This window comes from Zea mays, chromosome 2 (assembly GCF_902167145.1).
Source record: "Zea mays cultivar B73 chromosome 2, Zm-B73-REFERENCE-NAM-5.0, whole genome shotgun sequence".
NCBI classification, from domain to species: domain Eukaryota; kingdom Viridiplantae; phylum Streptophyta; class Magnoliopsida; order Poales; family Poaceae; genus Zea; species Zea mays.
This window is the reverse complement of record NC_050097.1, coordinates 223,260,449-223,284,086: the sequence shown is the minus strand read 5'-3', so window position 1 is coordinate 223,284,086 and position 23,638 is coordinate 223,260,449. Positions and strand designations below refer to the sequence as shown.

The window sequence follows — 23,638 nt, the reverse complement described above, 5'->3', positions numbered from 1 at the left end:
ATGCCATTAGTAAATGACTTACCGATTCATCTTTTTCGCCACCTGCTAATTCTCAATGGTAATTAAGAAAACTCACACAGATTAATTATATTACAAAAGTTGGAGTCTATATGCAAGCCAAACACTCTTCAACCTTGTCTTATCAATCTTTTGAAGCTATTTAATGATGAGGCTGGGAAACCGAAGTTATAATTCTTGAAATGAAGCTCTCCTAAATAAGACCTAAATCAACAGCAAAATGTGTTTACAGAACCATGCAAATAACCTCCTAGAACCATCTAAACCACCTTTTAGGGTTAGAGGATGTTTGGTTTCTAGGAGCTCTATTTTATTCTATTTTAAACTAAAAATACATTTTATTTTTTATATTTAACAATTTAGAGATAAATAAAATAAAATTAAGTAACTAAAAAATAGTCTCTAGAATCTAAACACCACCTTAGTTTCGAATCTCGGAGGCAATTTATGTTTCTAAAATAGCCCGATGTGTTAGTAACCCGACCCACGCTTTACGAAGGTAGACATTAAAAAAACAAACTAGGAATAGTACCAATTCTATATGGGCCACACAGGCCCAAACGGACAACGGTAGCGCCCGCCCATACAGCACAACCTAGGGCATCAGGAGTGGGAATCCTCTTCTTCTCGCGCAGCATCGCCTCCCAAGTCCACAACTTACGCCGCCGCTCGCTCCACCGCGCAAGAGGCTGCTGCTGCCGCTCACCCACCCCCGCTCGCGCAGAAGGCCGCCGCAGCTCTTACTACTGGTGCCCTAAACGCCGATATCCCTGTTCGCCTCCCTTTCCCCACCCAAAACCCCGGCCTTCAGGGTTCCGGCACCATGGTAAGCCCCCGTCCCCTTTTTCCGAGCGGTCTCGAATTTGAGACCTCTCCTTGCCCCCCTAGCTAGCTCCCATTCATCTCAGTATTCCCCGCTGTTTCCATTAACTCGTTTTGATTTTTTCGCCGTGCACGACTGTGGCTGCAGCCGCAGGGAGATCACATCGAGCTGCACCAGAAGCGCCATGGCAAGCGCCTGGACCACGAAGAGCGCAAGCGCAAGCGCGAGGCCCGCGAGGTGCACAGGCGCTCGAAGGATGCCCGCAATGTGCGCTTCTGACCTCTGATTAGTTTACGCCCTTTTGGTTTTGTTGTTCATGTGCCCCTGTTGTTGATGATCACGTGCCTTGTGCTGTTGTAGTTGATTGGTGCTAAGGGCAAGAGGTTCGCCAAGAAACGCTATGCTGAGAAGGCACAGATGAAGAAGACGTAAGTGCCTGTTTGCTGCTCCTGTTTATGTGTTGGTACTTGTGTAATAGATCTGTGTGGATAGTTGTGTAATTGATATGAACAACTTAAGGGCTAATTTGGTGACCACGAAATTGGCTGGGTTTCCTCCTCCATTGATCCCCTCCAATTCCCTGGTCACCAAATCAACCCCCTCCAATTTCTTGGTCACCAAATCAACCCTAAGTTGGTGCATGGATGCTTCTGTAGATGATATGAGCTAACAAATTTTAACCTGAGTGGTGAGAGTAGGGGTTGTGACCTGTGAGCATGAAAAACTGCTTACGCCACAGTTTCAAGTCTTCTTTCTGGCTGCAATTGTTTTTACGCTGGCCTCTCTTTGAATTCTTCGCAGCCTGAAAATGCACGACGAATCAAATAAACGACAGAAGGTTGATGATGATGTCCAAGAGGGTGCTCTTCCTCCGTATCTGCTGGATCGTGATCAGACACAGCGCGCTAAGGTGAATTACTGTTCTTGGCTTCTCTCCAGCTAATTATGATACAGTAACGTTTTATGGCATTGATCACTGATATCTGGTGAAGTGTAGGTTCTCAGCAACACAATAAAGCAAAAGAGGAAGGAAAAGGCTGGCAAATGGGATGTTCCTCTGCCAAAGGTGATTCTCAACACAGCACGCCCATTTCTGGTTGCTTCAATGGGTTAGTTTTTACTCACAGTTTTATCCTTTCAGGTCAGGCCTGTAGCTGAAGAAGAAATGTTCAAGGTTCTACGAACTGGCAAGCGAAAAAGTAAGTGATGGGATTTGTCAATGGATGTGGAATTTGGTTATTGGTTTAAAGGGTTTTATGTGGCATGATACTTATCAATATGCTTTGTGGAACTGTTGTGATGTGCTACATGAGAAGTTGACAACTGATTTGAGCAATCAATGTGTTCCATCTGTTAAGACTTCATAAATGTTCCATAACATAGTACACAACATTTTCCTTTGGTCTGAACAATATAGCTGATCTTCTTTTCCTTGTACTCAGCCAAGCAGTGGAAGAGAATGGTTACTAAAGCCACCTTTGTTGGAGCTGGATTTACAAGGAAACCACCAAAGTATGAACGGTTCATTCGGCCAACTGGTCTGCGTTTCACCAAAGCTCATGTGACTCACCCAGAGCTGAAGTGCACTTTCAACCTTGACATAATTTCTGTGAAGAAAAACCCAAATGGTCCAATGTACACTTCTCTTGGTGTTATGACAAGGGGAACGATCATTGAGGTATGCCAAGCATTTTTTTACCATTTTATGTAGTACCCTGTGTAGCTGACTAGTAACTATATTAGTTTTTCGTCATGGTTTACTGGGATTATCTCTTTGTACCCCTCGAAAATTGCTGCTTACAATGGTCTTCTTTCAGGTAAATGTCAGTGAGCTTGGTCTGGTAACTCCCGCTGGAAAAGTTGTTTGGGGTGAGAAATCTGCCAACTCTTCTGTGCTCTTTTTACCCAACCTACCTTGACCCTGTTCAATTAACAGAATTTCTTGTGTTGCAGGGAAATATGCTCAAGTTACAAACAACCCGGAGAACGATGGCTGTATCAATGCTGTTTTGCTAGTGTAGAGCCATAGTGAGATTTTGTTGATGGTGGTGAATCGTCCCATTTGTATCTGCTCCGATATGCTATTTTTTGACCATGTCATGGCTAATCCCAGTAGTTTGTTGTGCACCATGGGCATAATGAGCATTCTGTATTCACGCTGTGTGCTACAAACATATATGGAGTAATATAAATTAGCAGTATTTTCTTTCGAGCTACAACGTACTGTCTTCGAAACAGTGTCAAATTGGACTGTTTGAAATACTACATAGTGGCATCGTGTGAATGTTACATGCTGATATATCGTTTTTGTTTAATTGTTTGTTTAGCATGTTTAATTGGTCTTGTAGTCTATGGTCTGTTTACTCCTAATAATAGCCAAACGTTTAGGCGATATCTGCCTCGAATAAAGAAGCAGCATCTTAATGAATCCTCTAACAAGGACTCGAATTCAAGGCATCTGGCTATGATACCATGCACCGATCAGATAAACACAAGCTTAAGGTGCTGTTTGTTTAAACTTTTTTTTATCACTTCTAAATTACTAGCTTTTGGACTCTCCAAAAGCCAAATAGCTCCTATAAGCAACTCGTCTTCTGTCTTTTGGTTTTCATGAGCTTTTTGACTTCGGTTGGGTTCAAAAGATGAGGTCGACAGATCTTAGGAAGCCTAAACTTCACAAATCTAATCATTGAGAAGAGGTGAGCAATCTACCTGTACACTCAAACTCAACACAATCAAAGATAAAAGTGTACGGAATGTACAAAACAGCACACTGTAAAACTTAACAACAAATCGTTGCTTCGTTGAGCATTTTTAATTAAACAAATAAACATGTGAAATACACAGCAGCGGTCATGGGAACGGGAACAATTGCTTTGGTGGACATGAGGATGATGCATTGACGTCCGGTTCTCAGAAATCAAATCAAATCACACCATGGGAAAACAAATAGCGGTACATATGACTTCAACAAATGTAAATTCTATCTACGGGAGCTGCATTTGCCACATTCAGATAATTGACATCAACTGTGTTCTCCCCAAGATCATCTGCACAAGTGTTAAGGGATCAGATAAGTCACCTAATCATATATACAAACGTGTAGCAAATTCCATGCCAATAGAGCGCCAGAACCTAACCTTCGTATACTGTTCTAACAATCTGAACATAGTCACGTATCATCTCTTGATAGATAATTCCATCAGGATGTGCGTCCAAGACAACTAGTACTCCTGTGGCATATTGTAGATTTAACCATAATACTTAAGTTTACGCGTAGAAATAGGGATTGGAAACAGATTAGATACACAGCACAGGCCTGATTTATTATCAGGAAAACAGCAAGTTATAATACATGAACATGGTTGAGTGTTCAGTATCGCCGAACCTGGTGCTAACCAAGCTTTTGTCTCCTTTGATGGCAAAGGTGCTAACCAAAGTACATTGCGCAAATTCATCGAATCATCATATGGTACATTAGATCCTGTAAAGAAGGATTGGACAATAAATTCAATGAAGTACTTGAAAGTACAGTACCCGAATACAACACCGATGGGAAAGGAAACCAAAAGAATAATCTAAAATTTACCTGCCTGGCAATATCCCAAATTATAAGGAAACAATTCCTTGTTAAATGCTGGGTATTCTTTAGCATGGAACCTACATAAAAAATAGAAACATCATGAGTAAAAAAATCAGTATTTCCATACACTTCGGCTCATTACCCACTTCTTTGAGTTTTAAGCCAGCAACTCTTCGACCTGGAGGAAAGACAGGGCCTTGGCTCCAGTCATGGACTAGAGGACCGCCTCTTCCCTAGCCACCATAAGGGCTGTGATCAAGCTAGGATTACATCCATCAAAGACACATCTATTCCTATGCTAGTCTTGTATCTGGGTTGTTCTGTTGTTATTTTTTACTTTATTCTATTTTCAGAGTGTTGTATGGTATTTGAGGATACTTTCCTCTAGCTGTACTCGGTTCTTCCTCTTAATGAAATGACACGCAACTCCTCCTGCGTGATTCAAAAAAAATGCTTTAAGTATATATATTTATATTTTCTAGGGGGGGGCACATATATTAAAGATGGTATATTGATATGAGTTATGGAAACCTAGATATCAAACTTGACTTCACTCCATATGTGGTTAACTCAACTAATAAGAGTTTACAGAATATCCAAGTTCCATCCTTTCCCCTACAAGCAACTCCATCTTCCAGCTTCAGTTTGCTGATGTAGGTTTTAGTTCTAGATTGGCACATGAAAGTAGAAAAACTGTAATGCTACCCAAAAGACATCTAAACCAGGTACATCTTCTGCAGTATTCTACTGAAAGGAGATCTGACAGTAGAAAGTCAGGAACAAAGCCTACGCAAGTATTCAAGGCACTTACAGAATTCCAAGCCGTCCTGTCTCCGATGCAAGGAAAAGATGCCCATGGAACAAATCATAGCGATTCAGTGATACATTTAATCCAACCGAAGGTGCCCGTGCCACAATCAATTCGAACAAGAATGCAAAATATGAATTGATCTCCTGTTAGCAACACAAAGTGGGCAAAACACGTGAACAGAATGCCCAGCCCACGATTATAAGGAAATTCAAACATGATTTGAGCTAAATCAGGACCTCATTGGCAAAGCGCCTCCCATACGGTGTTCTTGTGAGATGGCATTTATTCTTCTGGGAACCCTCAACATCTGGCACCTATTGCAATGATCGATTTAATTAGGCAGTAAAAAGAGCCATAGTCCAGTCCTGGTTACTAATAATCCTAATGCGTGATCATAAAACCTAGTGTCAAGGACTTAGACCAGTGTTGTGTGTATGTACACCAACGAATTACTTGAAATTGTCATAAAATGTAACTCAAGGATACCATAATTTATGATATTAGAAACTATAAGGAGAAAGCAAAGCCAAAGCCGTTAGCCAGAACATAACATAACAGTCAGAACATGGCCAACCCCAGCTTCTGATCACTAAACCCAAAGCGAAACTAAATCATTTCTTGCTACACTCTAGATAATTATTTTTGCATCCTCACCCAAACCTTTTAATTTTCCCTTTGTAACAAGGGGAGTCGGAGCGGAGCATAAACACTCACCGGCAGCATTGTTGGGTCGAGCGCGCGGTGGATGGCACCGGGATCGCCTCCGGAGTCAACGGCCAGCCGCGCCAGGTCCAAGACCGGGGCCGGCGGCCACATCACCATCTCGTCCGCCTCAGCCGCCCCCGCATCGCAACCATCGAGGAGGAACTTCCGGGGGCCTCCGCGGCTCCAAGACGAGACCTTTTGGGCCGTGGGGTTGGCCGGGGCGAGGAACCGGAGGCAGGCGCGGAGCCGCGAGGCCTCCGCCGCCGGTACCCGCGCCGCGGCGCGAGGGCCGGCGAGCACGGAGAGGAGGTCCGCGGCTACGGCCTGCGGCGATCTGGATGATGTGCGGGACGAGTATGAGGAGGAGGCGCAGCAGGAGACGGAGAAGGAGACGGCGAGGGAGACGGTGAAGGCCAGCTTCAGTGACAGGGGAGCTGGCCGGAACCGCAGGCGTAGCATCCTCTGTAGCTCTGTCCCTCTCCCTCCCCCTCCTCAGAGGCTCAGACCTCAGTCCTCTGACGCTTCTGTTATGTTACTGAAGTCTGAAGATGACAAAATAAAAATGGTGCACTACTCTACTCGCATCCTCTGCAATCTTCAGTCAGTCGACTTTAAGCAGAATTGCGGAGATGATGATTATTTTTCCGCTGATGAACCTCGTGCTGACGAATCGGCTCTGATTCTGAGGGAGATGATCAGATGATGCGTGTATATTTTGTGCTCGTGGCTTCGATTCGACAATGCTTGGCGGGACTGTCTTTTGTTTGTAAACTAAGGCAAGCTAGCTCGAAGTCGTTCATGTCGTGATCGGAAGATACTCATCTGTTTTAACATTGAATCCGTAGGCAATACAATCAGGACCCGTGCTAGTGATGCATCTTGGATTTCTCCATCCTCGGTTCGCAGGATAAGTTCATCAACGCTGGCTTCGTCAACACTTCTCAAAAGTCGCCTACCGCAGTATGTCCATCCCGGCTCCATGCGGTCGTGGTCGGCTTGCTTCTGCAGGTGCATCCCGTCGGCGGCCTGCTCGCCGGCGGCTTCGGCGAGGTCATCTCAACAGCTCCGTGCTACGTGTTTCTTCTTCGTCGTTCTTGGGGTGCCACGTGTTTCTTCTTCGCCATCTGGATGATGGAGCTTGGAGCCATGGCGGCGGATGTTACACGCCTTCGGCTGCTACAGCTAGGACTACGTAGAAGAGGAAGAAACACGAGGCAGAAGAGAAGACTGGAATACGATTCTATTATCCTTTTTCTCCTGTTTCTGAAACATTCTATTGCCTTTATCCTGCTACTGTTACAACGACCACATGGGCCGTCTAGCTGGACCACATCTCCTTAGGATAACGAACATTGGGCCGTCGCACACGTTGGCCCAGAACTACTTCCTTTGCCTTCTGAATATCAGTCTTCTTGGCGCCATCGTCAGCTTCGTCAGTCTGAATACTGACATTCCCCTGGTCTTGATTTGCCGCTTGTCCCCAAGCGGCTGCCCGAGGAAACCGGCGACGAACGTCGAACTCATCTTCCCAAGTGTCAAGAGCAGCATCACAACCTGACCACCTTATCAGCACCTGCGGCACTTGAGCTCCTCCACGAGCAATCACACGTCGCTGGATGACTTGTACCGGAAAACGTATTGCATCCGGAACAACAGGAAGAGAGCTGCTCACCAAATGCCTGGGATGAAGAGAGGGCTTGAGCTGAGATACGTGAAACACAGGATGAACTGCAGCCGACTCAGGAAGTTTCAACTTGTAAGCAACGTTCCCCACGCGCTGCAAGATTTCGAACGGACCAAAGTACTTGTAAACAAGTTTGTGATTAGCACGCACAGCCACAGATGTCTGAACATAAGGCTGCAGCTTCAAATACACCATATCGCCCACTTGATACTCGCGTTCGGACCGACGCTTATCAGCCTGATTCTTCATTCGTTGCTGTGCCCGAAGAAGATGTTGTTGCACAGCTCGTAACATGAGCTCACGTTGAGACAGCCAGAGCTTAAGATCAGCATGGTTCACCGAATCATCAACTGACAGACCAAAGTGCCGAGGAGAATGGCCATACAATACTTCGAAAGGAGACCGACCCAGAGAAGTATGGAAGCAGCAATTATACCAATACTCAGCCATTGGAAGCCATGAAGACCATTTGGAGGGACAAGATTGAACAAAACAGCGCAAATATGTCTCCACACACTGATTTACCCGCTCAGTTTGTCCATCCGTTTGGGGGTGGTATGAAGAGCTCATATGGAGGCATGTACCTGACAACTGAAACAGCTCCTTCCATAACGCACTGGTAAATATTCGATCCCTATCAGACACAATGGATTCAGGCATGCCATGGAGACGGTATACCGATGTCATGAAAATCTTGGCAACTTTCAGTGCTGTAAAAGGATGATGCATTGCCACAAAGTGAGCATACTTGGACAATCTGTCCACAACCACCAATATTGTATTGTAGACCCCGGACCGTGGTAATCCTTCAATGAAATCTAAGGAAATCGCCTGCCAAGCATGTTGTGGTACCGGAAGGGGCTGCAGGAGTCCAGGATACCGAGAACGGTCGGGCTTAGCTTGATGACAAACTGAACAAGCATCAACAAGGTCCTTAATAGTCTGCTTCATATGTGGCCAATAGAAAAGCTGCTTAATGCGACGATATGTAACAGGAAATCCGGAGTGACCCCCCAAGGCACTAGAATGCAAAGCAGCGACCACTTTGTTGTGTAACTCAGAATTATTGCCCAACCAAACACGATTTTTATACCGGATAATACCATTGTGCAGGCTGTATGGAGGCTGAGAACCCACTGATAATGCAGTCAACAACTTCAGAGCTTCAGAATCATTGTTGTAACCAGCCACTACATCCTGTAACCAGCTCGGTGAAGCCACTGACAGAGCACAACACTCAAGATTTTCATGGTGTGGGCGACGAGAGAGTGCATCCGCAGCAGCATTGTCCACACCTTTCTTATAAACAATTCGATATTGCAAGCCAAGTAACTTGGTGAACACCTTTTGTTGCCAAGACGTGTGAAGACGTTGCTCATTTAAGTGAGACAAACTGCGATGATCGGTGAGTATTAAGAATTCAGCATGCTGTAAATAAGATCTCCATTGATCCACAGCTAGAAGAATGGCCAAGTATTCTTTTTCGTATGCTGAAAGTCCCAAATGAGCCACCCCCAAGGCCTTGCTGACAAATGTCAAGGGATGCCCGTCCTGTTGAAGCACAGCACCAATACCCGTTCCTGAGGCATCGGTCTCAATAGCAAACGGCCTATGAAAGTTGGGCAAGGCCAAAACTGGCGCAGAAGACAAAGCCTGTTTAATAGCTTGGAAGGCTGAATCCTGAACCTCAGTCCATACAAAAACAGTGTGCTTCTTGAGCAGATTGGTTAGTGGTTTAGCCAATATACCAAAATTTTTGACAAACTTCCTATAATAGCCGGCAAGACCCAAAAATCCTCTCAGCTCTTTGCATGTCTTAGGGGCAGGCCAGGAAGACACAGCAGCTACTTTAGATGGGTCAGTAGCCACTCCAGCTTGGCTAATAATATGACCCAAGTAAGAGATCTCTTGACGGCCAAAGGAGCACTTAGACATCTTAACTTGCCAACAATCTTGAACCAATAGCTGCAACACCAACTCTATATGTAGCAAGTGGTCTTCCCAAGTATGACTATATACAAGAATATCATCGAAGAACACCAAGACACATTTCCGGAGAAGAGATGACAATGTCTTGTTCATGGCGCCCTGAAACGTAGCAGGTGCTCCAGTAAGTCCAAACGACATAACACGAAACTCATAATGGCTGTTATGTGTTTGAAATGCTGTCTTGTGCTGATCGTCAGGAGCCATACGTATTTGATGAAATCCGGCACGCAAGTCTAGAGTTGAGAACCAAGCAGCACCATGTAGCTGAGAGCACCTAGAGGGGGGGTGAATAGGTGATCCTGTATACTTCAAAACTTAAGCCACAAAACTTTGATTAAGCGTTAGCACAGTTAATGCCAAGTGGCTAAAGAGAAGATCTTGCACAATATGATAACCACAAGGAGTTCAACACAGAGAAGACACAGTGAATTATCCCGTGGTTCGGCCAAGTACAAAACTTGCCTACTCCACGTTGTGGCGTCCCAACGGACGAGAGTTGCACTCAACTCCTCTCAAGTGATCCAATGATCAACTTGAATACCACAGTGTTATGCTTTTCCTTTCAATTTCCCGTTTGCGAGGAATCTCCACAACTTGGAGTCTCTCGCCCTTACACTTGAGATTCACAAAGAAATACGGAGTAAGGGAGGGAAGCAACACACACAAATCCACAGCAAAATGCGCACACACACGGCCAAGAATCGAGCTCAAAGACTATCTCACAGTTCTCACAAGAACGGAGCTCGAATCACTTAGAATAACAAACGGATGCGCAAAGACTGAGTGTGGATGATCAAGAATGCTCAAGGGTTGCTTGGTGTTCTCCTCCATGCGCCTAGGGGTCCCTTTTATAGCCCCAAGGCAGCTAGGAGCCGTTGAGAGCAAATCTGGAAGGCTGATCTTGCCTTCTGTCGTCGGGCGCACCGGACAGTCCGGTGCACACCGGACACTGTCCGGTGCCCGATTTCCTTCCTTAAACAGCGCAGTCGACCGTTGCTGATCTGGGAGCCGTTGGCGCACCGGACATGTCCGGTGCACACCGGACAGTCCGGTGCCCCCTTCCGACCGTTGGCTTGGCCACGTGTCGCGCGCAGAATCTGCGGCCGACCGTTGGCCCTAGCCGACCGTTGGCTCACCGGACAGTCCGGTGCACACCGGACAGTCCGGTGAATTTTAGCCGTACGCCGTCGGCGAATTCCCGAGAGTGGCCACTTCGGCCGAGGCAGCCTGGCGCACCGGACACTGTCCGGTGCACCACCGGACAGTCCGGTGCCCCAGACCGAAACAGCCCCTTGGCTGTACACAGCCACCTCTTTCCTTTTCTTTTTCTTCCTGTTTCCAATACTTAGACAAGTATATTAGTACACAAAACCAATGTACTAAGACTTAGAAACATACCTTTGCTCTTGATTTGCACTTTATTCATCCATTGCATAAATTCACATTTAAGCACTTGAGTTGGCACTCAATCACCAAAATACTTAGAAATGGCCCAAGGGCACATTTCCCTTTCAATCTCCCCCTTTTTGGTGATTTATGCCAACACAACATAAAGCAACTAGAACAAGTGCAAAATCACTTCAAATAAAACTCAAATTGATTTTGATTCAATTTTGGCATATATGGATCATCCTTTGCCACCACTTGGTTTGTTTTTGGAAATCAAACTCAAATCTCTATCTCTATGTCAAACACACATATTGAGGCATAAAGAGAGTCATTCCGAAAGAGATTGATCAAAGATTTCAAAAACTCCCCCTATTTCCCATAATCAACATTTCTCCTCATACGAAGCCAACTTTTGACAAGAGAGACAATAAAAGAGTTTAACAAAACAAAAACTCTATTCTACTATTTTCAAAATCTCTCAAGTGGTAGCTGATCCATTTATTGCTTTGGCCTTTATTTTCTCCCCCTTTGGCATCAAGCACCAAAACGGAATCAATCTTGGCCCATTAACCCCATTGCCTCACCAAAATCTTCAATAAGAATACAAAGGCAATAAGAGTCTAAAGATGAACTTGGAATAAGTTACCCTCTCATCGGAGTGCAGTGGAAGTCTTTCATGATCCAAGTCCACCTTTTCCCTTTCAATCCTCCTTCGAGACTAAATCATCAAACTCAAGCACATGGTTAGTCTCGAAAGGGTCAAGTTGTAACACATCTCCCCCTAAACATGTGCATCACTTTGCAACGGACTTGTGAGGTCCAGGGAGTGTTTGTACAACTTGAGCACCACAATAAGCAACAGAATGCAGAATGAACCTAATCAAGGGCATAAACACATGTATGCTATAATTCAATCCAAGTTCCGCGAATCTAAGACATTTAGCTCACTACGCAACCTGCAAAAGGTCTTCTCATCTAGAGGCTTAGTGAAGATATCGGCTAGCTGGTTCTCGGTGCTAACATGAAACACTTCGATATCTCCCTTTTGCTGGTGGTCTCTCAAAAAGTGATGCCGGATGTCTATGTGCTTTGTGCGGCTGTGCTCAACAGGATTCTCCGCCATGCGGATAGCACTCTCATTATCACATAGGAGTGGGACTTTGCTCAGATTGTAGCCAAAGTCCCGGAGGGTTTGCCTCATCCAAAGCAGTTGCGCGCAACACTGACCTGCGGCAACGTACTCGGCCTCAGCGGTGGATAGGGCAACGGAGGTTTGTTTCTTAGAGTTCCATGACACCAGGGACCTTCCTAAGAATTGGCATGTCCCCGATGTACTCTTCCTATCGACCTTACATCCAACATAGTCAGAGTCTGAGTATCCAACTAAGTCAAAGGTAGACCCCTTTGGATACCAGAGCCCGAAGCAAGGCGTAGCAACCAAATATCTAAGAATTCGCTTCACCGCCACTAAGTGACACTCCTTAGGATCGGATTGAAATCTAGCACACATGCATACGCTAAGCATAATATCCGGTCTACTAGCACATAAATAAAGTAAAGACCCTATCATTGACCGGTATGCTTTTTGATCAACGGACTTACCTCCTTTGTTGAGGTCTGTGTGTCCGTCGGTTCCCATCGGCGTCTTTGCGGGCTTGGCGTCCTTCATCCCAAACCTCTTTAGCAAGTCTTGCGTGTACTTTGTTTGGGAGATGAAGGTGCCGTCCTTGAGTTGCTTCACTTGGAACCCAAGGAAGTAGTTCAACTCGCCCAACATTGACATCTCGAATTTCTGCGTCATTACCCTGCTAAACTCTTCACAAGACTTTTGGTTAGTAGAACCAAATATTATGTCATCGACATAAATTTGGCACACAAACCATCACATGTCTTTGTAAAAAGAGTTGGATCGGCTTTCCCAACCTTGAAAGCATTAGCAATTAAGAAGTCTCTAAGGCATTCATACCATGCTCTTGGGGCTTGCTTAAGTCCATAGAGCGCCTTAGAGAGCTTACACACGTGGTCGGGGTACCGTTCATCCTCGAAGCCAGGGGGTTGCTCCACGTACACCTCCTCCTTGATTGGCCCGTTGAGGAAAGCGCTCTTCACATCCATTTGGAACAACCTAAAAGAATGGTGAGCGGCATATGCTAGCAAGATACGAATGGACTCTAGCCTAGCCACAGGAGCAAAAGTCTCCTCGAAATCCAAACCTGCGACTTGGGCATAACCTTTTGCCACAAGTCGAGCCTTGTTTCTCGTCACCACCCCGTGTTCGTCCTGTTTGTTGCGGAACACCCACTTGGTTCCCACAACATTTTGCTTCGGACGAGGCACCAGCGTCCAAACTTCATTTCTCTTGAAGTTGTTGAGCTCCTCCTGCATGGCCAACACCCAGTCCGGATCTAGCAAGGCCTCCTCTACCCTGAAAGGCTCAATAGAAGAGACAAAGGAGTAATGCTCACAAAAATTAACTAATCGAGATCGAGTAGTTACTCCCTTGCTAATGTCACCCAGAATTTGGTCGACGGGATGATCCCTTTGAATCATCGCTCGAACTTGGGTTGGAGGTGCTGGTTGCGCATCTTCCTCCATCACACGATCATCTTGTGCTCCCCCTTGATCACACGCCTCCTGTTGATGAACCTGTTCATCGTCTTGAGTTGGGGGTAGCACCATAGTTGAGGAAGATGTTTGATCTCGTTCATCGTGTTCCTGTGGCCGCACTTCTCCAATCGCCATGGTTCGTATAGCGGCCGTTGGAACATCTTCTTCATCTACATCATCACAATCAACAACTTGCTCTCTTGGAGAGCCATTAGTCTCATCAAATACAACGTCGCTAGAGACTTCAACCAAACCCGATGATTTGTTGAAGACTCTATACGCCTTTGTATTTGAGTCATAACCTAATAAAAACCCTTCTACAGCTTTGGGAGCAAACTTAGAATTTCTACCCTTCTTTACTAGAATGTAGCACTTGCTCCCAAATACACGAAAGTAAGATACATTGGGTTTGTTACCGGTTAGAAGCTCATACGACGTCTTCTTGAGGAGGCGATGAAGGTAGACCCTGTTGATGGCGTGGCAAGCCGTGTTCACGGCTTCCGACCAAAAACGCTCGGGGGTCTTGAACTCTCCAAGCATAGTCCTCGCCATGTCGATTAGCGTCCTGTTCTTCCTCTCTACCACACCATTTTGCTGTGGTGTATAGGGAGCGGAGAACTCGTGCTTGATCCCTTCCTCCTCAAGGAACTCCTCCACTTGAAGGTTCTTGAACTCGGACCCGTTGTCGCTCCTTATCTTCTTCACCTTAAGCTCAAACTCATTTTGAGCTCTCCTGAGGAAGCGCTTGAGGGTCCCTTGGGTTTCAGACTTATCCTGCAAAAAGAACACCCAAGTGAAGCGGGAAAAGTCATCAACAATAACTAGACCATACTTACTCCCTCCTATGCTCAGATAGGCGACGTGTCCGAAGAGGTCCATATGCAGCAGCTCCAGGGGTCTTGAAGTAGTCATCACATTCTTGCTGTGATGTGCTCCTCCCACTTGTTTACCTGCTTGACAAGCTGCACAAGGTCTATCCTTTTCGAATTGCACGTTAGTCAAACCTATCACGTGTTCTCCCTTTAGAAGCTTGTGAAGGTTCTTCATCCCCACATGTGCTAAGCGGCGATGCCACAGCCAGCCCATGCTAGTCTTAGCTATTAAGCATGCATCTAGACCGGCCTCTTCTTTTGCAAAATCAACTAAATAAAGTTTGCCGTCTAATACACCCTTAAAAGCTAGTGAACCATCACTTCTTCTAAAGACAGACACATCTACATTTGTAAATAGACAGTTATATCCCATATGACATAATTGACTAACAGATAGCAAATTATATCCAAGACTCTCTACTAAAAATACATTAGAGATAGAATGCTCATTAGAAATTGCAATTTTACCTAACCCTTTTACCTTGCCTTGATTCCCATCACCGAATATAATTGAATCTTGGGAATCCTTATTCTTGACGTAGGAGGTGAACATCTTCTTCTCCCCCGTCATATGGTTTGTGCATCCGCTGTCGATAATCCAGCTTGAACCCCCGGATGCATAAACCTGCAAGGCAAATTTAGGCTTGGGACTTAGGTACCCAACTCTTGTTGGGTCCTACAAGGTTAGTGCAAATTTCCTTAGGGACCCAAATGCAAGTTTTGTCTCCCTTGCATTTTGCCCCTAACTTCCTAGCAACTATTTTCCTATCCTTTCTACAAATAGCAAAGGAAGCATTTAGTGCATGATAAATTGTAGAAGGTCCATTCATAACTTTTCTAGGAACATTAACAACATTTCTCCTAGGCATATTATGAACAACATTTCTCCTATCAACATTTCTATCATGCACATAGGAAGAACTAGAAGCAAACATGACATGAGAATCAAAATCATCATAAGCATTAAAACTCCTATAAGCATTTCTAGTTTGTCTCCTATCATGGTACATAAAAGCATGGTTCTTTTGCACACTACTAGCCATAGGGGCCTTCCCTTTCTCCTTGGCGGAGATGGGAGCCTTATGGCTTGTCAAGTTCTTGACTTCCCTCTTGAAGCCAAGCCCATCCTTAATTGAGGGGTGTCTACCAATTGTGTAGGCATCCCTTGCAAATTTTAGTTTATCTAAATCACTCTTGCTAGTCTTAAGTTGGGCATTAAGACTAGCTACTTCATCATTTAATTTAGAAATGCACTCTAGGTGTTCACTACAAGCATCAACATTAAAGTCTTTACACCTAGTGCAAATCACAACATGTTCTACACAAGATGTTAATTTACTAGATTTTTCTAGCTTAGCATTTAAATCATCATTTATGCTCTTTAAGCTAGAAATTGTCTCATGGCAAGAAGATAATTCACAAGAAAGCATTTCATTTCTCTTAACTTCTAAAGCATGGGATTTTTGTGCTTCTACAAATTTGTCATGCTCTTCATATAAAAGGTCCTCTTGTTTTTCTAGTAATCTATTCTTGTCATTCAAGGCATCAATCAACTCATTAATCTTATCAATTTTCGATCTATCTAATCCCTTGAATAAGCATGAGTAATCTATCTCATCATCATCACTAGACTCATCCTCACTAGAAGAAGCATAGGTAGGGTTTTGAGTACATACCTTCTTCTCCCTTGCCATAAGGCATGTGTGACGCTCGTTGGGGAAGAGGGTCGATTTGTTGAAGGCGGTGGCGGTGAGTCCCTCATTGTCGGAGTCGGAAGAGGAGCAATCCGAATCCCACTCCTTTCCGATATGTGCCTCGCCCTTGGCCTTCTTGTAATGCTTCTTCTTTTCCCTCTTGTCCTCCTTTTCCTGGTCACTTTCATTATCGGGACAGTTAGCAATGAAATGACCAATCTTACCACATTTGAAGCATGAGCGCTTCTCCTTTGTCTTGGTCTTGTTTGGCTGTCCCTTGCGACCTTTAAGCGCCGTCTTGAAGCGCTTAATGATGAGGGCCATCTCCTCATTATTTAGCCCGGCCGCCTCAACTTGCGCCACCTTTCTTGGTAGCGCCTCCTTGCTCCTTGTTGCCTTGAGAGCAATTGGTTGAGGCTCATTGATCGGTCCATTCAAGGCGTCGTCCACGTATCTTGCCTCCTTGATCATCATCCGCCCGCTTACGAATTTTCCGAGTACCTCCTCGGGCGTCATCTTCGTGTACCTGGGATTCTCACGAATATTGTTCACGAGATGAGGATCAAGAACGGTAAATGACCTTAGCATTAGGCGGACGACGTCATGGTCCGTCCATCGCGTGCTTCCGTAGCTCCTTATTTTGTTGATAAGGGTCTTGAGCCGGTTGTATGTTTGGGTTGGCTCCTCGCCCCTTATCATTGCAAACCTTCCAAGCTCGCCCTCCACCAACTCCATTTTAGTGAGCATGGTGATGTCGTTCCCCTCGTGAGAAATCTTGAGGGTGTCCCATATCTGCTTGGCATTGTCCAAGCCGCTCACCTTATTGTACTCGTCCCTGCACAAAGAGGCTAGCAACACAGTAGTAGCTTGTGCATTTTTATGAATTTGTTCGTTAATAAACATAGGGCTATCCGAGCTATCAAATTTCATTCCATTCTCTACAATCTCCCATATGCTTGGATGGAGAGAGAATAAATGACTACGCATTTTGTGACTCCAAAATCCGTAGTCCTCCCCATCAAAGTGTGGAGGTTTGCCGAGAGGAATGGAAAGCAAATGCGAATTCGAACTATGTGGAATACGAGAATAATCAAATGAAAAGTTCGAATTGACCGTCTTCCTGTAGTCGTTGTCATCGTCCTTTTGGGAAGAGGAAGATTCGTCGCTGTCGTAGTAGACAATCTCCTTGATGCGCCTTGTCTTCTTCTTCTTCCCATCTTTTCGTCTATGACCCGAGCCCGAGTCGTTTGACTTGTCATCCTTTGGCTCGTTGACGAAAGACTCCTTATCCTTATCGTTGATCACGATTCCCTTCCCCTTAGGATCCATCTCTTCGGGCGGTTAGTCCCTTTCTTGAAGAGAACGACTCCGATACCAATTGAGAGCACCTAGAGGGGGGGTGAATAGGTGATCCTGTATACTTCAAAACTTAAGCCACAAAACTTTGATTAAGCGTTAGCACAGTTAATGCCAAGTGGCTAAAGAGAAGATCTTGCACAATATGATAACCACAAGGAGTTCAACACAGAGAAGACACAGTGAATTATCCCGTGGTTCGGCCAAGTACAAAACTTGCCTACTCCACGTTGTGGCGTCCCAACGGACGAGAGTTGCACTCAACTCCTCTCAAGTGATCCAATGATCAACTTGAATACCACAGTGTTATGCTTTTCCTTTCAATTTCCCGTTTGCGAGGAATCTCCACAACTTGGAGTCTCTCGCCCTTACACTTGAGATTCACAAAGAAATACGGAGTAAGGGAGGGAAGCAACACACACAAATCCACAGCAAAATGCGCACACACATGGCCAAGAATCGAGCTCAAAGACTATCTCACAGTTCTCACAAGAACGGAGCTCGAATCACTTAGAATAACAAACGGATGCGCAAAGACTGAGTGTGGATGATCAAGAATGCTCAAGGGTTGCTTGGTGTTCTCCTCCATGCGCCTAGGGGTCCCTTTTATAGCCCCAAGGCAGCTAGGAGCCGTTGAGAGCAAATCTGGAAGGCTGATCTTGCCTTCTGTCGTCGGGCGCACCGGACAGTCCGGTGCCCGATTTCCTTCCTTAAACAGCGCAGTCGACCGTTGCTGATCTGGGAGCCGTTGGCGCACCGGACATGTCCGGTGCACACCGGACAGTCCGGTGCCCCCTTCCGACCGTTGGCTTGGCCACGTGTCGCGCGCAGAATCTGCGGCCGACCGTTGGCCCTAGCCGACCGTTGGCTCACCGGACAGTCCGGTGCACACCGGACAGTCCGGTGAATTTTAGCCGTACGCCGTCGGCGAATTCCCGAGAGTGGCCACTTCGGCCGAGGCAGCCTGGCGCACCGGACACTGTCCGGTGCACCACCGGACAGTCCGGTGCCCCAGACCGAAACAGCCCCTTGGCTGTACACAGCCACCTCTTTCCTTTTCTTTTTCTTCCTGTTTCCAATACTTAGACAAGTATATTAGTACACAAAACCAATGTACTAAGACTTAGAAACATACCTTTGCTCTTGATTTGCACTTTATTCATCCATTGCATAAATTCACATTTAAGCACTTGAGTTGGCACTCAATCACCAAAATACTTAGAAATGGCCCAAGGGCACATTTCCCTTTCAGTAGCTCATCAAGAAACTCATCCACCACAGGAATAGGAAATCGAGTTTTAACAGTTATAGCATTCAGATGCCTGTAGTCCACACAAAAACGATATGTGTCATCCTTCTTCTTGACCAATATGACTGAGGAAGAAAATGCACTCTGACTGGGTTGAATGATTCCTGCAGCCAACATCTCTTCCACTTGTTTTTCAACCTCAGATTTGAGGGCTGGTGCATATCGATAAGGCCTCATATGGAAGGGTTGTGCACCAGGTAGAATATTGATATGATGGTCACAATCTCGGGGAGGTGGCAGTCCTTTAGGTACTGCAAAAACAGACTGAAACTTGTACAACAAGGTCTGAAGATCAGCCGGCAATGCAGATAGAATAGAATGATCCTTGTCTGGCAATTCAGCAATATGACACAGTTCAACAACTGAATACTGTCCCTTGGGCGAATGCAATCCAAATAACTGCTTTGGTGAACCTTTATAAGTAATGGTCAGCCATTTGTCTGCCCAATGCACCCACATAGGACTAAACTGTTCAAGCCAGTCCATGCCAACAATCAAATCGTAAGTCTGAAGGGGCAATATACGCAACGTCGACTGAAACTCACAGCCACCAAGAGACCAAGAAGCTTGCACCAACTCATGAGTACACTGAAGTTTAGACCCATTTGCCACTTGTACTGACAACACCTGTGGCAAAGGTGTTAGCCCTTGCAGCTGATCAGCAACTTGAGTACTGAGAAAACAGTGAGAACTTCCAGAGTCCAGCAACACCAAAAGGTCCATACCCTGGATGTTGCCCAAAAACTGCATGGTCTTAGGAGGTTGTGCCTTCTCTATTGCAGCTTGAGACAGATTCATCACATGAAGTTCCCCGGAAACCACTGATTGACAATCGTCATCCTGCTGAGGCGCTTGCAGGAACTGGCACAATTCATCAACAACATGTAGCTGAACTGTTTCTGCACAACGATGTCCCTTGGAAAATGGCAACCCACACTTGTAGCATAGACCCTTGGCCTTGCGATATGCAAACAAGGAGGCAACCTTATCATTAGCAGAAGACCCTTTGGTTGCACCCCCAGGCGATGGCACGTTCTGTCTGGTTGAAGTATCTGAATGTGGAGGCAACGACAATGGCAGCGGGCTCTTGCTCGCTGACTTTGAAGAAAATGGTGCATCAAATCTTCTAGTATCCCTCCTTTTGTCACTCGCCTCCTCCTGCAACTGAGCGAGAACAAAGGCAGTATCCAAATCCCGAGGACGTTGAACCATAACCACAGATCTAATATCGTCTCTAAGACCATCAACAAAACGCATGATATTATAAAGAGGATCAGAATTCGGACAATACGCACGCAACTTATCAACAAGCTGTGAAAAACGGTCCACATAATCAGCCACACTACTGGTTTGCCTAATATGGAACAACTGTCTAATGAGGACAGCATGTTGATCCTTGCCAAAGCGATCTCGAATCATATGGCAAAAGTCCATCCAAGAAAGATGGCTCAACTGTCCCTCAACAGATTGGAGCCACCTTGCAGCAGCGCCCGTAAAATGCATTGTGGACACCTTGATCCACACAATAGGATCCACCGAATACATGGTAAAATAGTCCTCAGCACGCTTCTGCCAAAGCTTTGGACTATCACCATCAAAACTCGGGAAATTCATTTTTGGCAATTGCCCCAAATAGCGAGATGATTGGTCCTGTGCTCTACCAGCAATACTGTCAAAAGGAACCCCAGGATGAAAAGAATTGGTACCAGGAAGCGTACCATTGTGCGGGAGTAGGCCTTGGGTATAAACAAACCCGTGGCTGTCCTCCCGGCGATGATGTGCATCACGGTGCCCACGAGGGCCATCGGCAAGCGGCGAGGTAGCAGGTGGCCGCCCCCCATTGATCCATATGCTCCGAGAATACCAGCATGATGATGAACGGAAGGCGACGCGCGATGATCACCGTCGATGTGGCTGGGCACGCGAGATATATCAGCACGCAGCGCATCAACAGCCGACTGGGCCGCGACCACTGAGTGCTCGACAAAAGGCCTCAAAGACTCAAGCACAGCGACACGCTTGGAAAGTGACCCATCTACTTCTTCGATCCGTTCCCAGGTTCTCGACTGGAACTCGGCCACCTTCGACTCGAACTGCGTCGACAACGCCTTGGCCACCTCCGCGAGCGAGACAGCGACGCCCTTCTCCTGAACCTGCTTGGTCAAGGTGTTGATGGAGGCAGCGTTGCGAGCAACGGTGTGCTCGAGCGCTTCCCAATGGCGATCCTGGGCGTCCAACCGATCGCAGATTTGCTGCAACAACTGAGCTTGCGTTGCCATGGTCTTCGCCTGTGCTTCCAAGGCATCCGCCACGCCTGAAACTGCCGCACCAGCCATCAGTAACTGCGCCGCAGAGAACTCCACCCAAGATCAACAAAGTCTGATACCAATTGTTACACGCCTTCGGCTGCTACAGCTAGGACTACGTAGAAGAGGAAGGAACACGAGGTAGAAGAGAAGACTGGAATACGATTCTATTATCCTTTTTCTCCTGTTTCTGAAACATTCTATTGCCTTTATCCTGCTACTGTTACAACGACCACATGGGCCGTCTAGCTGGACCACATCTCCTTAGGATAACGAACATTGGGCCGTCCCACACGTTGGCCCAGAACTACTTCCTTTGCCTTCTGAATATCAGTCTTCTTGGCGTTCGTCAGTCTGAATACTGACAGCGGACGGGCAGAAAAAAGAAAGCACCCCGGGGACACCTACCTCCTGGGCACTGGGCACTGGGCAGGCGATCCTTTCCTCTGGAAGGTGACGACACAGCGTGACACGTCCCTCATCCCTACGTGGCTGCCGGTCAGGGACGTTCTGACGGCCACGTCGCGAGACCGACATGCATATACATACGCCCCACTCCACGTGCTTCCGATCAGCAGACCTCCAGGCTCCAGTGCACGACGACGAATCGCCATAGCCATCCAGTCCGTCGATCATCACACCACCCGGCCGCATCATCCATCTGTCCACCGGCCGCCATGGCGCAGGCGGAGCGCGAGCACCTGAGCGTGGTCATGTTCCCGTGGCTCGCCCACGGCCACATCACCCCGTACCTGGAGCTGGCCAGGCGCCTCACCTCCGAGGACGGCGGTGACGTCGACGTGACCGTGCACCTCGTGTCGACGCCCGTCAACCTGTCGGCGATCGCGCGGCAGCAGACGCCACGGATCCGCTTCGTGGAGCTCCACCTCCCGGCGGCGCTGGACCTGCCGCCCGCGCTGCACACCACCAAGCACCTCCCCGCACGCCTGATGCCGGCGCTCAAGCGCGCGTGCGACCTCGCCGCGCCGCGCTTCGGCGCGCTGCTCGACGAGCTCCGCCCGGACCTCCTCCTCTTTGACTTCCTCTACCCGTGGGCGCCGCTGGAGGCCGCCTCGCGCGGCGTGCCCGCGGTGCACCTCAGCACCTGCAGTGCCGCCGCCACCTCCTTCATGGTCCACTGGTTCGGCAGCGCCCGCGCCGGCCGCGCGTTCCCGTTCCAGGGCGTTGGACTCGGCGGCGCCGAGGAGGAGGCCAAGTACACGTCCCTGCTCCTCCGCGAGCACCCCGACGGCCTGGTCCCCGAGCGAGACCGCCTGCTGCTCAGCCTCGCGCGCTCCTCGGGGTTCGTGGCCATCAAGACGTGCGCCGACATCGAGCGCCCGTACATGGGCTACCTCTCCGAGCTCCTGGGCGGCAAGGAGATGGTCCCCATCGGCCCGCTGCTCGTGGACGGCTCCGACACCGGCGGCGGTACGACGTCGCCCGACCCCGACCGCGTCACGCGGTGGCTCGACCTCCAGCCCCCCGCCTCCGTCGTGCTCGTCTCGTTCGGCAGCGAGTACTTCATGTCGGAGCAGCAGCTGGCGCGGATGGCGCGCGGCCTGGAGCTCAGCGGCGAGCGCTTCGTGTGGGTGGTGCGGTTCCCCAAGGGAGACGAGGGCGACGCCGCGGCGCGCGCGCTGCCCCGCGGGTTCGCCCCGGCCCCCGGGCGCGGGCTGGTGGTGGAGGGGTGGGCACCGCAGCGCCGCGTCCTGGAGCACCCGGCCTGCGGCGCGTTCCTGTCGCACTGCGGGTGGAGCTCCGTGCTGGAGTCCCTGGCGGCGGGCGTGCCGATCGTGGCGCTGCCGCTGCACATCGACCAGCCACTGGACGCCAACCTGGCCGCGGAGCTGGGCGCCGCCGTGCGCGTGCCGCAGGAGCGGTTCGGGGAGTTCCGGGCCGAGGACGTGGCGCGCACGGTGCGCAGGGCCATGCGCGGGGAGGAGAGCCGCGCGCTCAGGCGCCATGCTGCGGAGCTGCGGGAAGTGGTGGCGCGGAACGACGCGGACGACGCGCAGGTCGCCGCGCTTGTGCAGCGCATGGCGCGCCTCTGCGGCAAGGGACAGCAGCGTGTGGCCGTGCCCAACTGAACTCCGTTGCGTTGCGCTCTCTGTTGCTTCTAATTCAGATTCTAGAATAAATAAATCTGCCTGCGCTGCTCATGGTAGCGTAGGCTTCTTGATCTTGTACATGTATATGTACCTATTTATATATAATATACTGCCCAGTTGACCATGACTTGCGATGGATTACAACAATAACCACGTAAACTATCTAAAAAATTTCAACATTTTTTATTGATTGCTTCACTCTTCGTATAATATTTTTTGATTTGGCTAATTAATGTTATTATTTACTTTATCAAATATATCTTGATATAACACGTTCAATGAAGTGAGCGATTATAAGAGAGTTCACAACGACTGACTGAACGAACATAGATTACAGAATGATATAATTCTAACATACATAGATCAAATAAGAGAAAGTTT

The 23,638-nt window shown here is 47.6% G+C and overlaps 3 protein-coding genes across 4 annotated transcripts; 2 read left to right on the top strand and 1 right to left on the bottom strand.

Annotated features, from left to right (window-relative positions):
- Positions 1-632: 632 nt before the first annotated feature.
- Positions 633-3,054, top strand: LOC100280219 (uncharacterized). The gene is made up of 9 exons (NM_001329598.1): positions 633-844; positions 989-1,108; positions 1,202-1,269; positions 1,643-1,751; positions 1,839-1,907; positions 1,983-2,040; positions 2,284-2,519; positions 2,659-2,710; positions 2,795-3,054. Exons 1-9 carry the CDS (start codon positions 842-844, stop codon positions 2,860-2,862), a joined length of 783 nt encoding a protein of 260 aa, NP_001316527.1. The 5' UTR covers positions 633-841; the 3' UTR covers positions 2,863-3,054.
- A 569-nt stretch (positions 3,055-3,623) lies between these two features.
- On the bottom strand, positions 3,624-6,666 carry LOC100191351 (uncharacterized). Of its 2 annotated transcripts, NM_001136785.1 has the most exons (7): positions 5,950-6,618; positions 5,472-5,549; positions 5,236-5,378; positions 4,431-4,501; positions 4,230-4,325; positions 3,982-4,074; positions 3,624-3,891 (listed from the first exon to the last, which is right to left on the bottom strand). In NM_001136785.1, the coding sequence occupies exons 1-7, from the start codon at positions 6,397-6,399 to the stop codon at positions 3,809-3,811; spliced, it is 1,014 nt and encodes a 337-aa protein (NP_001130257.1). In that variant the 5' UTR covers positions 6,400-6,618; the 3' UTR covers positions 3,624-3,808. The 2 variants fall into 2 exon arrangements, with proteins under 2 accessions (NP_001130257.1, XP_008667021.1); XM_008668799.4 differs by lacking the exon at positions 3,624-3,891 and having other exon boundaries at positions 4,197-4,325; positions 5,950-6,666.
- A 15,046-nt stretch (positions 6,667-21,712) lies between these two features.
- On the top strand, positions 21,713-23,381 carry LOC103647933 (UDP-glucosyltransferase 29). Its single transcript, XM_008672431.4, has one exon. The coding sequence runs from the start codon at positions 21,824-21,826 to the stop codon at positions 23,234-23,236; it is 1,413 nt and encodes a 470-aa protein (XP_008670653.1). The 5' UTR covers positions 21,713-21,823; the 3' UTR covers positions 23,237-23,381.
- The last annotated feature ends 257 nt before the right edge of the window (positions 23,382-23,638 follow it).